The following is a 14,177-nucleotide window of genomic DNA, read 5'->3' as shown; positions in this document are numbered from 1 at the left end:
CCTTTGCGCTTCACCTCTGACGTTGGTATTGTGACACACTCGGAAATGATGCCACTACTTAAATGCACTTTTCATTGCATGACAGTGCACTAAAACTGTGAGGAAAAGCTTTGGAAAGTGAATGTGGAAGAGGAGAGCCTGAAGTAGGAGCCGCGGTGGCTGGGATGCAAGGCCTGTGCGTTGGCGTTAGGGGGCAGGGCACCACTGGGTATGCTCTGCGCTTCCCTTACAGCTGGGGAGACCAGGGCTCATTTTAAAGGCTTCCAGATTTTTCTAGGGTATTATGATAATAGATAACAAATACAGTTTTTCTTCCACTTACCTGAATTACTGGCATGAGCACTGTTTAAGGTGTACCTAGGCACTCTTAAAATGAGCCTTTTATTGGTTTCTTACTGCATGTTAATCAAACAGGGGTGCAACCATTTACGTTTACCAAGCCTCAGAATCTATGCGCTGTATCTCTGCACGTTTTCAGTCTGAGCACAGAAACACTCTCCCTCCTTTACTCCAGTAAACGCTTCCTCTGCCTTTTCTTTTGAGCAGGGGTCTGTGCAATCATTCACACCGTCTCCAGTGGAGTATCATTCCTCGGGGCTCGTATCCAACTCCCCGGTGCTGTCGGGGAGCTACAGCAGCGGCATCTCTTCGCTCAGCCGATGTAGCACATCAGAGACGTCAGGCTTTGAAAGCCAAGGCAGCGAACCAACAGTGACTGTCCCAAGCTACAGCGTTTCTGAGGAGCCTGTGAGAAAAGAAAGTAAAACCCCGCCACCTTACAGCGTGTATGAGCGGACTTTGAAGCGCCCCGTTCCTCTACCTCACAGCCTCTCCATCCCGCCTGCCGCAGACCCGCCGGCGCTGCCACCCAAGCCACAGCTGGTCCGGCCAAACAATCTGGAAAACAGCAGCAGGAGGACTGAGCAGGTTCCCCGGCCCAGGCCTCTGCCCCGCAAAGTCTCTCAGCTATGAGAAGCCACTTTTATATTTCATTGCAACCAATTCTTTACCGTTTAAGAAATAATATTTTTTAAAAATGGTAAAAGGCATTTAGTTAGGCACTTTAATATTTCGCCCACCTTTTCTTTTGAGTAATTTTGAAATGCTTATTAATATTATGTTGCACATTTGAAATGAAATTACTAATTTAGGTTGCCAGGTATTATAGGAAGCATGAATGAGAGGATTTTTTTTAAATTCATGGTGGTGAATACTGATAAATGCTTTTATTTGTACTTTATTTTTATTTTTAAAAATTAAATCTAAAACCTGACAACTCTCATCTGAGTTAGCCGAATGCTTCTTACAAAATGCAGAATATACTGACTGGATCTTTACTACTAGAGATAAATGCACGCTTTCTAACAAAGTAGTCTGTAGACTAGGATGTTTCTGCAAGTAGGCTGAAAGTTGTTTCTCTTATCTGATGAACAGGTTGTTATTTCAAATGTCTGTGGAAAAACTGAGATATAGTGCAAGTTATACTGCAGAGAACTGTTGTAAGAATGTGGTTTGGAATTTTTGAAACACACTTGGTTTAAGTTATTTTTAGAATGGAAAAATACCTGCATTTCGGTCAGTGTACAGCACCATTCCGGTGAATCTTGATAAGGTTTTGTGCCATTAGTGTATTACTGTACCAGATGCATCCTGTTCTTTTTGAGGTGCAATTTAATTTACTTTTATTCTTCCAGTTAATGTTTTTCTATTGTTTTGGTTTTGTTTTTTAAAAAGCTAGCAGTTTGCTAGTGGAGGCTCTCTGCTGTTCTTGAAAGTTCACCCTAAAATACAGTCTGTTTATCAAATAGGTACAAATGAATTGTTCATTTAACTTGTATACAAGGATCAGGACTGACTAGTATCAAGGCAATACACTAAATTAACAAATTTTTAAAAATACAAATTACTGGTTATTGATCAATAAATTTCAAAAGCTAATTGCAAAGGTCATTAATAATTCTGTAAAAACCTAGCAAAAATTCTGAACAGCTCTTGGGATGTGTATGTACCAGTGGAGTCAGGTTTTCAGTTTGCTTTTTAGCTTGAGTTCATCACCATCACCTTTATTGTAGGAGAATGGTGTTTGGCCTTAGGTTGTATTTTAGTGACTGGCATCTGAAGAGCTCTGGAAAGCTAATGCCAAGCCGTAGGAATGTGGAGGGGAAAAAAAAAAAAGCACCTTCTGTATGTATTTTTTGTATCCTCTTTCTTTTACTGGCTGCTTAACATATGCTTGGGAACAGATGTGTGAACTGCATTTTAAATCATGCCGTTAAAAATATTCTCCCTCTTTTGTTGGGAAGCTCATGTTGATTTAAGCTGTGTTTGATTTGTTGATAGTTTAACTGGAAGAAAGTGACCACTTTTTATATTCTCTCAATTAAACCTTCAGCAGTTACAAGCTGTTGATGGTAGTTATAGAGGTTTTCTATAATAAATGTTCAAGTATTTTTGTACATAATTGGTAAATTTTAATAAGGAGTGTACCATTATGTGAAAAAGAAGCAAACAGTTGTGTATGCAGTAAGATTGTTATAATTATGCCAAATACTTTATGTATGGAAAAATATTTGTAAATATGTGCTTTTAACAATAATTCTGCCATATTGACTTTACAATTTTGAATGTCAGAAAAAATTAATATATGTTAAAATATTTATGTTTTAGTGAAAGTATTCATAACTTGAAAAGGAACATATGAATTTTAGCTTTGTATCTTGCTGATTTCAAAGTCTGAAATTCCTTGAACTAGCTCTTGCTTTCTACTATAACATTTTTGTGTCTGTAACCACATCATAAAAGGTGTAGGAGGCTACATATTTATGCTGATATAAAGAAGTAATGCCTGAGATTTAAATAAGGTGTCACAAGTAAGATAACAAAGCTGCTTTGATTTTTTTTTTTTTCACCCCTGTGTAGTTTAATAGACTTTGTTGACTAGTGCTTGAGCACAGTATGAATCAGTGTTATTTGCTCCTGAAGCCTTTTTTTTTATTTCTGGCAGTGAGCAGAGTTGATGACTTTATCATTTGCGTGCATTACTGAAGTCAGCTTTGCAGCAAAACATTTCACAAAGTTTCTGTTTACCTAGACACTTATATTGGTTGCTGCATAATGTTAATATGGAATAAAAGGACTCGATTAATCTTTACAGTACAACTTGTTTTCTACAGAATGAGAGATTATAATTCAGTTTGTCATGGAATTAAAGTTCTGACTCCTTGTCTTGCTAAATCCAGTTTTCTTTCTGTTAAAAATCTCCTGATGGAGCTTGTTTTCTCCCCCTTTGGATCCATAATTGCTTTGTGAGACAATGTGGAGAGTATTGACCTGCTCTTCTGAACAAGTGAAGAATGTAAAATTTACTAGGAGAGTTCACTGTAAATTAACCTGCATGAGTGCTCTGTTTTTATAACCATGACATCAGGAATACTCTGAACAATAGCAGATGGTGTAAAATTGACAGAGTACTCTAAAACCGAGCTGACAAATTTGCTGCTTAGCCAGTTTTGACAAATTGATCTGTAGATCAGCTTTTCAACCTGATTTCCTATAAAAAATGTAGTATGAAATTTTGTTATGTGTGTTGCAACACCCAGCGCTTGAAAACCTAATGTAAATAAAGGTCTCGTTTGAATTTTATGTATTACTCATAAATGTAGTTTTATCACTTTCTGGATGACAGTGAGTAATTCAGAAGCTCATATAGGAGGACCTATAAGAACAAGTTGCTGTTATTATTCAACAGGTTGCATGTTAGCCAACATATGTGTAACAGGTGAGATGATCTTGTATTCAAGTACTGCATTTGGGATGCTGGTAGCTCTAGGATGCCACAGAAGCAACTGCAAACTCGGCTGGCTGGCTTTGAAATGATGCAACTCAGACTGGTTCTTGTGATGGGCTAATACCTCTGGAGTGTGAGTGAACTCAATTTCGTGGTGTCTCAAGTCAGATCATAGCCTGTGTCCTGAAAGAAGCACAAAGCTGAAGTTATCCCTTGATAGTAAGGGTTTCAGGGTAGTGCAGATATGGCCCTGTTCACATGGAACAGGGTGTAGCTACATGTAAGTCTTCTCTTCTATATGAAAGTGGCACCTTGTCCTCCTGCCTGACCATTCTTGTTGTTCACAGTTTGTCCAAAAGCAACTGCAAAAAGCACAGTGACTGAGCAAAAAGATACCAATAAGCAGGAGTCAATGCCGGAGGTAGAAATGATGAAAAGCATCTTGTTTTGAGTGTAACTGTGGTCAGTGAGGTATGTAGCAGCATTGTATCAGTAACTCTGGGTGCTGACAGACATGGCTCTTTGCTCCAGAGCTCTGTTGGTAGCCAGGTTTTCCCACAGCACTATGATGATCCAGGTAGAGCTTTGACATGTGCTCACCCAAGGGCAGAGCCCCATCTGCTTGGGAAAGTGTGAAAGGACCTTCATCACTGGAGGCCTTGAGATTCTGACCTTGAACCAGATTCTGTAGGAGAAAGCCCTTTCCATATTAATCTGTCTTTATCTTCTCCTTGTCATTTTAATTCAGCTTTTGATCTATACTTCATAAAAGAAACTAGGATGATTAGTTACTGTAGATAACATTAACAAAAAAATCTTGTGATTAAAATGCTAAAATACGCAAGCCTTAGGAATACAAAAGGTTCACGGCTGCATATCTCACGTGTGCACTAAGCATCAGGACGGCGTGACTCTTCCTGGGTGGTAAAATAAGGCTGCTGAAGAAAGAACATTAAATATTTCAAAAATTTGGATTGCTCAGTAAGGAACTCGGTGTGCTTGTAATAACAGGCTGATGGCTTTTCAGACTTCAGTGGGGACAGAGCCTGTGACATGAGCCTCTCGGGCACAGCTGGGCAAACTTACCCAGGTTAGAATGTGTGTTAAGGATACAGTTCACAGCTCCTCTCTAATTGACTGATGCTGGTTTGTATTTATTTCAGGAAGAGAAGGGAAAAGAAGATGAACAATTAAAAAAAAAAGAAGGCAAATAAAACTTATGCAAAACCCTCAATGGCTAGATAGTTAATCCAAGTGTGTTTTCACCCACCCAGGAAAAATAATAGTGGAAGAAATTGAAATGTTAGCTGAAACTGAAGCATCAAATATATTTCTTTAAGCTATTGTAGCATGATTTTATACCAGTTTAAATGCTGATTGAGCTGAAGGGAGCAGAAGGGAAGCTTTTACAAAGGCTTTGGGGTGGGGTTTTTCCCGTTTGGCTGTGGCTTATCAGAAGAAAGATGCCAGAGGACGAAGAAGACTGACTGCCATGAGTTGCAAGGGCAAAGAGTTTCTAAATTGCAAAGCCTTGCAAAATATTAAAATATTTCCCTAGTTTTGCTAAAGAGTTTTTTCTTACCCCATGGTACATAATAGGTAGTGTATTTTGCAATGAAGTTCTCGGTATTTTAGGGAGCAAATCCATATCCAAATTTCATAGGAAATAGCTGCTCCGGTAGCTCATAAGCTGCTGAAATTTTGTTTATACATTTAAATGTTTTACATCATTGATTTGCTATTGCTCCTCGATCCACTAGTGTAATTCAATTTGTTCTATCTCCTGAGAAGTTATTTTGCAGAGGGATACTCTGCATTACATTCTTGCTTATTTGTGACAGACTGCTGTCACTGCTGTTTTTCTTTGACCTCACTGACTTCCCTTGAAGTATTTCCTCTTGCTTTTGAAAAGAAAGGCTTTCAGTGAGGACCTGTTTCAGCCTTTCCCGTGGGGAATATTTCAGAAGAGCAGCCCAAAGGGGACACAGCATAGGCACGCATCTGCTCCCGGGGGAAGGACCACAAGGGCCTTCCAAACTAAAGCTGGGGGGGAGGTTTACCTGTAAAGCACCTGTAGGATTTTGTGTTCACAGACATAGCGATACTCAAGGACATGGACTAAACTAATTTACTAAAACCAGGAGGTGGGATGTAAGTAATGTCCTGCAAGAACTAAGCTTTGCTAAAAGGTGAAACTCAGTCCCTCTAAATGGAAATGCTTTGCCTTTTTTCCTGATCCTCCTCTTTTCACAGAAAAAAAATAACGCCAGGTAGATTTTTTTTTTTTTTTTGAGAGTTGTTGAGCATGGGATAAGGGGAAATAAACTACTCCTGTACAGAGGAGAGAAATGCCAAATCTACACTTTTAAGTCTAAGATGACTTGAGACTGTTGCCCTGGGTCTTTGGGCTGGTTGCTATTCAAGGTATCTATCTTGTGGAGTGATTTGTCCTTATACTCTGAATATGCTCTGGTAGAGCCAGAGTAAAGAGCTCTGTAGAGCCAGCTGCCCGCACTCTGAACTCCTGTGCCCCTCTCATTTTTCCCATCTGTTGGGAGAGGAGGGCTTGCTGCAGGTGTGCTGTCTGGAGCCAAGTCTGCTGCTTCCTAACCACTCTGCTTGTTTTTGAGATATTCACTTGACCTTTGTGAATACAGTGCTGCGGTAAATCCAAGGATGTGATACAACACCCAGTAAAATGAATGCAAAGGTTCACACTGACATTTGTAGAAACTGGCATGTGTCCAAGAGGAGTTGGGTGAAAGCAGCTGATACTTAATGCATTTAGTCCCACTTGAAGAAAATAAAACCGTCTTAACACTGAGCACAATACATTTTACAATGAACAAAACACATCAATAAACTCAGGTTTTGGGTTTTTTTTTCAGCTAGTGCATTAGGAGATGAAGCAACAAATCTTACTGTGCTGTGCTCTTCTCAGGCCATTAAGTGCAGAAAAGGAAGATTGTGCACACTGGACAGAGGCTTTTTATGTTGCCAAGGAGAGGTTTCCTGCATCTGCAGTCCCCCCTCCAAGTTCTGTCTCAGAACTGAAGCACATCCTGTCAATTCCCCTAAAGCTATAATTCAGTGGAGTTTTTATAGCTGTAAAACCTGAGCTGCATGATGATAAGCAAGCAAAATCAAAGCAAGTCATAACCTGCTACTTTGAACATGCAGACAGGGTCTATAGAGGAGCAAGCGGGGAGAAAAAGAGAGAAATTTTTTTTCAGGTCATAAAGATCTATTTTGACTTCTGAAATATTTGCTACTTTTGTGGAAGTGCTGGATGTTTACCACATACTTGATTGAGTTTTTCCCTTCTGTGTGAGATAATGCTGGGGAGTGGTCTTCTCCGGTGTCCATGTAGGTTTGAATGATGTTATTCTTCTTGTACCTAGAGAAGATGGGGTTCGGTTTTGGGTTTGATTTGGTGGGGTTTTTTCTCAATCATGTGCAGAGAAAGGGTAGGACAGAAGAAAAGAAGTCAGAAAAGATCGTGGTTAGTGCTATGCAATCTCTTATCTCAGAGGTGGTCATGGTCAGAGTTGTTCTCCAGCTAGTCCTTGATCCCAAAACTTCAAAGAGTAAAGATCAGTTCTAAATTGTGAATTTACTACTTGTTTGAATGTAGTTTAAAAATAGTTTCCCAGTCCTAGAAAAGAGACAACAGCACTCCAGGGAGCAGATCGTGTTTATGAATGAAGCCAAGCCTGCAAGCACCTCCAACATTCGCTGTAACACCCCGAAAGTATCTGAATGGGTAAGGGTAGCACTGAGAGAGAGGTTCACACATTGTTTTTTAAGAGACATATTTACTTCCTGCTCCTTTTCCCCCCATGCTGAAATCTGCCTGGCTGAAGGCACAAGGAATTATTTCACAAAATCAGAATGGTTGAGGCTGGCAGGAACCTCGACGTCATCTGGTCCAACCCCCTGCTCAAGCAGGGCCACCTAGAGCCATTTGCCCATCACCATGACCAGCTGGCTTTTGAATATCTCCAAGGATGGAGACTCCACAACCTCCTTGGGCAATCTCTGCCAGTGCTTGGTCACCTTCATAGTGAAAAAGTATTTCTTGATCAGAGGGAAAGTCCTGGTTTCAGTTTGTGCCCATTGCCTCTGGGCCTGTCACTGGGCAGCACTGACAAGAGCCTGCACTCTCCCTTCAAATATTTAAATACATTGATGAGATCCCCTGTGAGCCTTCTCTTCTCCAGGCTGAAGAGTCCCAGCTCCCTCAGCCTTTCTTCATAGGAGAGATACTCCAGTCCCTTAATCATCTTCATCGTCCTTCACTGAACTTTCTCCAGTATGTCCATGTCTCTTTTGTACTGATTTCTCCATGAAAAGTCTTATAATTACAAAATGGATTAGACAGAAAAAGTACCACCTTGGCAACAGTTTCCTTTTTCAGAGCGAATCCCTTGGCATACCTGTGCCGGCCATACTCACTGATATTACTGGAGGCTACGTGGCTGGCATGGGTAAGGGGACAGGAGTTAGCAGGGAGAAGGAGCTGACACCTGGGGAAAGCAGGACTCCCAGAACCAGTTCAATGGACCTGGATTAAGCAGCTTCCTGCACAGGTCTGGCGGAGCAGCAGGGGTGCTGGCGGGAGCTCCACAGCCTGACTGCTTGCTGCTGACCCCGCATGCCCATGTGCAAGGATAAAAATGGGCAAGCTCCATCTTGCTATGGAAAGTGTGCTTCTGCATGCCATGGTGAGGTATGGACACAGATGTGCACCGCAGCACTCTGCCCTCTCTTATTTGGTGTCCTTACTGCTGCAGCAGTGGAGTACTCGTGGTATGATGAGTATCACCACTAGCTGTCACAGTATTACACACAGTTGTCTTACCTGCAATGAGCTGCAGTGTTGTAAAGAACAGAGGAACAGTTAAAATGTCACATTGTAAAACAAAATTGCTATTTATCATTCTCACCATTTAGCTTGAGAAACTGAGAAACTTAGCAGATTTTGCAAATTGTCTTAGTGAGCCTTTTCTGGTTCAGTGCTATTTTTATGGAAGACATCACCAACCCATCTTGCAAGTGAAGCTTTCAGCAGTTGTGCTAGATGAAACCAGGCACAGCTTGAATGACAGGTCTTCAATACTGCACTGGCTCATTAGAGAGATTTGTATCCCACACTAAGCTGAAGGAAAGGGAGTGACCTGAGAGACTCTGAGTAGGCACTAAACCGTGGAAGCAGCAGCAGAAATGACAGCAGATGGCAGGGTCAGCTCATTAACTGCATTTATCTAATTGAAGACTTCCCATATATTGTCAGGTAACAGTAAAAAAAATCATCTGTCAGAAATTCCACCTGGTTATAATTGATCATCATTAAAAAATCTGTTCCAGAACAGGCTGCCAAAATCTCAGCTATGATCAAGTAACTCAAACTAATTAGCAAATGACAATTGCCGAGATGAGTTGCTTTGGTTGGGTGACGAAAAGAACCAAAACCGTGGCTGCTGTTGGCAGAAAGGAAAGTTGTTTTGTGAAGGCTTTCTGGGCTGACAAAATATCTGGCTCATTTGCTGTTTTGGTCTTTCACTGATAATTTGTGTGTTGTGGAACACACGGCTGTAACACTTTTTTCTAGAAACACTGATTATACATAAATGAATAAATACTGCCGCTAGATTAACCTGAATTTGCTCTGAAAACCACAAGTTTATCCCTGATTTCTACCTTGGTCTCTAAAGAAAAAGGCAATAGACAGGAGTCTAATTCCAAAAATAAAAAAGAGACTTTGTTTAAACCATACTATGAATTTATTGTTGACACAATATTGGCAAATTTCAAAAAATAAATTAACTTTATATGTACTTATCCATGCTGCACTCCTGAAGGAAGACCACACTCCCCCAGCAGGCCAGCTTTGCATGGCTCCCCATCTTTATTTTGATGGGCCAGTTTAAAACTGGTGCTCTAGAATGTATGCGAGTGCTTACAGTGAGGCAGGATCTCACAGACAAGAAAGCATCGTGCCATGCTGTCCTTGTCCAACAGATTTAGCAGCACTAAAAGTAAATTCATTAATAATAACAGAGAATGACAGTTTCTTAATCTCACTGCTGAATCCTCAGCCTGGGTGTGGTGCAGTCAGCAGCACTTTGCAAAGGGTATTGCTACAGCGGGTTTTATTTTTATCTGGAGCAGACAAACTGCTGTGGCTCCTCCTTGGGTCTTCTGTAGGTGTTTCATTCTGTGTGCCCCACCTGGAGATCAACACATTGACAAGGTTGTACAGCAGTGAACGGAAGAAAGAGTAATCTGCCTTACCTGCCTCGCCTGCATTTGAGTAAGTGCCTATTAAATGATGCTTCTGCACCCATGACAACAGCGTAGTCAGAATAGCTCAATGCAGGCAAAAGGGCAGGCTCCCATTCTTAAGTGTGCTTTCTGGTGGGAAATCATGGCATAGTGGAGCCATAAAACAGGTTAATAAACAACAGATCGGAACAACTGAAATATTGACTCCACAGGGGAGGCTGGTCCTGTGTGATCAGGTTGTTAAGTTGTGTACAGCGCTGTATGAGTTCTCAGTACACAAAGAAAAAAGTTGCAGATAATATTCAGGCCAAAAAGGTGTCGGGTTCTTCAAAAGGGTTTTGCACAAACAGGTTGTGAAGTTTCTGATTTTTTTTCTAAATGTGTTTGGAATAAATAGCAGAGCCTGGTAGTGGATAACGAAGCCTCTTAAGAGAACATGTCAAAGAATAGTTTATTATTATTTTACTGACCTTATAAAATTATTTAAGCAAAATCCATTTTCCAGTGCTTCTATTCTGACTTTTTGCATTGGTTTGTCTCTTCAGGCTAAAGACTGTTTTAAATTTAGTGGTTTATTAGTAAGAGATATTTTTTTTGTAGGCTTATGCATTATGCAATTGTGAATAGCCACTCATTTCTTTGCATAATTGGAATGCTTCATACAATTGGAACAAAAAAGTATTTAAATTTCAAGACTAGCTCACTAAAATAGTTTTGCTTTAGGCAGATTGCAACCTACATATCTTCCTTTAAGTTCCTCCCTCTAAGATCATTGTATCTAATAGGAGTATGAAAAATGTATATATAATCTGATACATACTCAGGGTGAAAGTGGAAGCTCTTCAAACCACTTACAATCAGATAGTTCAGAGGCAATCATCTTCAATAGACTAATCTTGAAATGCTCTGATGTGGTGGAGAATTGAAGCATAAAATTGCAATTACTATGTAGTTGTGTTTTATGTCTGTAATGTGTTTTGAAATCAAGTGATGCTATACATTAGAACTTCAAAAATTAGTTTTTATGTATAGCATGCAATTAATAAAAATGCAAAATAAAAGAATTCATATTCTTTCTAAGCTGCCAGAAATAAATGATAGCAGTGTGGTATGTTACAATCTGCAATTTTTTTTGTGTCTTTGGACAAAACCTGTCAAATGTGAAACCTGAAGTAAATTGAGAAGTCTAAAGGCACAGTTAGTGTACTAAATTCTCCAGATTCCATAATTACCAATGAAGTATTACACACAACATTACTGAAGAAATATGTTTTATGCCTCTAAATGATTATCAGAGAACTTTTTGAAAACAGAAATTTTTTGAAAACTTCAGAAAACTGCTCACCTTCCCATGCTGATTTCATAGCAAACTACATATAAAGAGATGAAAAACCCCATTCCAAACAAACAACCGCCCACGCAAACTTCAATCCCATATACTCTGGTCCCTAAACAAAGAGAAAAAACATCTTAGAATTATTACCTTTAATTTATATTTTGTCCTCACACATCACAGAATTTGCCCTGGCAAAGCCAATGGCTTATGTCCTAATAAATCCCCTAATCAAAGCTGTATTGGGGCACAGTGCATATAATTTACAGTGCTCCCTACAAATTACAGGAATTTTAGTCTGATATTTGATCTTAGTTCATGCTATAATCTCTGTGCATCATATGAAAGTGTGCTTTATAACTGATAAAAACAAGTGGATGTTCTTGCCTCGCTTTTCAACCAAGATACATAAAGAAGTCTTGCCATCATTATACTAACTACATAAAATATTTAGGATGCTTTGACAAAACTGGACTAGTATGCAGGGAAGATATGTTATCTGATGTTTTTTTCAGGCTTTTGACTTGCTCAGTGTTTGCAAATTAGTTTAACTAAGTCACAGTAGATGTACTATTCTTTATTAAAAATATTTTACTGTATGTTGAAAGCTTGAAGGTTCACATTTAATGGTTCAGAGGTTGTTGGTTTTTTCCCTTTGTTCTTAATCTTAGGTCTCAGGCATCTGGGAAAAAAGTAAAATTATGAATTCGTAATGCAAACTTCCTCTTTCTTTTTAGGAGAAATAGTTCATGCTATGGCTTAGTTACAAAACTGCAGTCAGTCATCCAGATCTGATTAAAAAATAATGGTTTAACAAGTACATTTAGTGGAGTTACTTTGGATTTACAGCAGTGTAACTTGGAGCAGAACAGAGTCTAACCCAGAGAGAGCTATTGAATTTAACTGAATACATACAACACATCAAATGCAATACATTCAAAGGGATATACATATCCAACTGACGCCTGGTGTATGCAGTCATCCAAAGTCTTCAAATGTGAGATCCAAAAGGACAAGGCCTGACCTCACGCACTGCTGATACTTAAAAGTCTGCATGAGCAGATATCTTTGCATTTAGCATTCTCTATGTTTGCAGCTGCCATGACCAAGGCACGCCTATAGCATAACTGTGCCAAGTAGCTAAGCATTTAGCTCACATGCAAGTCTGCAGCGCTCAACCTGATAGTTCCCATGGTCTTCCTCCTAGAAAGGGAGACCCCAACCAAATATGACCAGAAAAGGCAGCACCTCCTCTTTCACCCCATAGTCCCATGGTTAAAGCACTCAGCCGGTATGTGGCTGATCCATACATAGCTTCCAGGTAAATCTTTGACCATTGTGGAGACTACGACAATGTGGTTGTGGAGACCATACCACAACTTGGGGGAAACGTGCAGTATACCGGTAGTCCCTTCCCAAATTTTACATTAAATATTACGTAAAATTAATCATGTTAATGTTAGCATGCATGTATTAAAATTATATGTAATATACTTTAATTAGGTAAATATTAGTTGGTGAGCCTGAGACCCAGATTCCCGAATTAAACCCAGATGAATGTCAAACCCACTAGAATGAAGAGATGCATTTGTTCTTCCTTGTTGAGCGTCTTGTTCTGTCTCAATAGTTGTTGTACGTGTGGAGCGTTAGTTGCCCTCCACTGGAAAATACTCTGCAGCACTCTGTCATCTACAGCTTCCCCAGCATACAAACCTGCTCTCCTTAACAGGCTACTAGCCCAGGGTAAAGCTCTCCTGGTAAAGCTCTCACAGTTTGAGTGACATAATCAGCAATTTGATGTACTGTCAAACACAGCCTGAGTCCGTTCATGCATTTCTAGGCAGGAGCAGGAAACCATGATCACATACCTGCCTCCAGTCTGCTTAGCTAATTTCATTTTTCACTTAGTAGTCACCTGCTGAAGCAGTCAGAAAGCAGGTCTCAATACTAGTTTAGCTCCCTGGGTAAACATTTTGGTGAATAAGACATTGCATGTATCTCCAGCAGCAGCAAAAATACACATAACTCTTTAAAAGACCTAATGCAGGTGCCTGTCCTCAGCGCAGGATTTAGGACAGCACCTGCGACTCTTTTGCCTGAGTACACTGGGGTACACAAGCCTTAGCAACGGTGGAGCTCCAACCGTAGCTGCCCCTGCAGTTTTATTATTGACTAAGGAAATCAGGCAGCTTTGGGTGGCCACTCTGAGGACCAGCTGCCCCTTGGTGCTTCCCTCAGGGCACTGCATTCCCAGGAATGGGAAGGAGACAGAGAAAGGCAGAAACATAAAGGCTAGGAACTTATAGCTGGCATTAGAGCTAGCCCTAAGTATATAAACCCAGAGTGTATTACAACATTTGTTTCCCTGCAAATGATATATATTCTTTTATTGACCAGTTTGCTGAAGAAGTCACCTGGCCATAACTGAACAGATTTTCACACAACTTTCTAAGACACTTATCAGCAGACATTATGTTCAGATAATAATCTTTTGATCTTGAAGATCCAAATTATTTTTGCTAAGCCTTAAAAATTTCACTGTGTACAAAGTGGAGGTCTGAGAAGAGCTTTGAGGGATAAAATGAACCCTGTAAGCTTACCTATGAATATACAAGTATAAGCAAATTAAAAACATGACTGCTTTTAAGTAAATGCTATCACTGAGGCTCATTTTAATGAGACACCCAAAAGCCTGCAATGTAATGCCTTCATTTGTCCAGACAAGAGGATATATGCATACGTGTAACTGGAATCTGGGAAAAGCTTTAGAAT

General features: G+C 40.0%; 1 protein-coding gene across 1 annotated transcript in view; it reads left to right on the top strand.

Annotated features, from left to right (window-relative positions):
• Nucleotides 1-972, top strand: part of DOCK4 (dedicator of cytokinesis 4) — a 166,981-nt gene extending 166,009 nt beyond the window's left edge. The window contains exon 54 of the mRNA XM_086462120.1: nt 547-972. Coding sequence (XP_086318246.1) covers nt 547-972 — 426 coding nt within the window. The remainder of the gene's footprint in view (nt 1-546) is intronic.
• The last annotated feature ends 13,205 nt before the right edge of the window (nt 973-14,177 follow it).

This window comes from Leptosomus discolor, chromosome 1, assembly GCF_034619465.1.
Source record: "Leptosomus discolor isolate bLepDis1 chromosome 1, bLepDis1.hap2, whole genome shotgun sequence".
Classification (NCBI taxonomy): Eukaryota; Metazoa; Chordata; class Aves; order Leptosomiformes; family Leptosomidae; genus Leptosomus; species Leptosomus discolor.
This window is presented reverse-complemented; position numbering and strand designations above follow the sequence as displayed.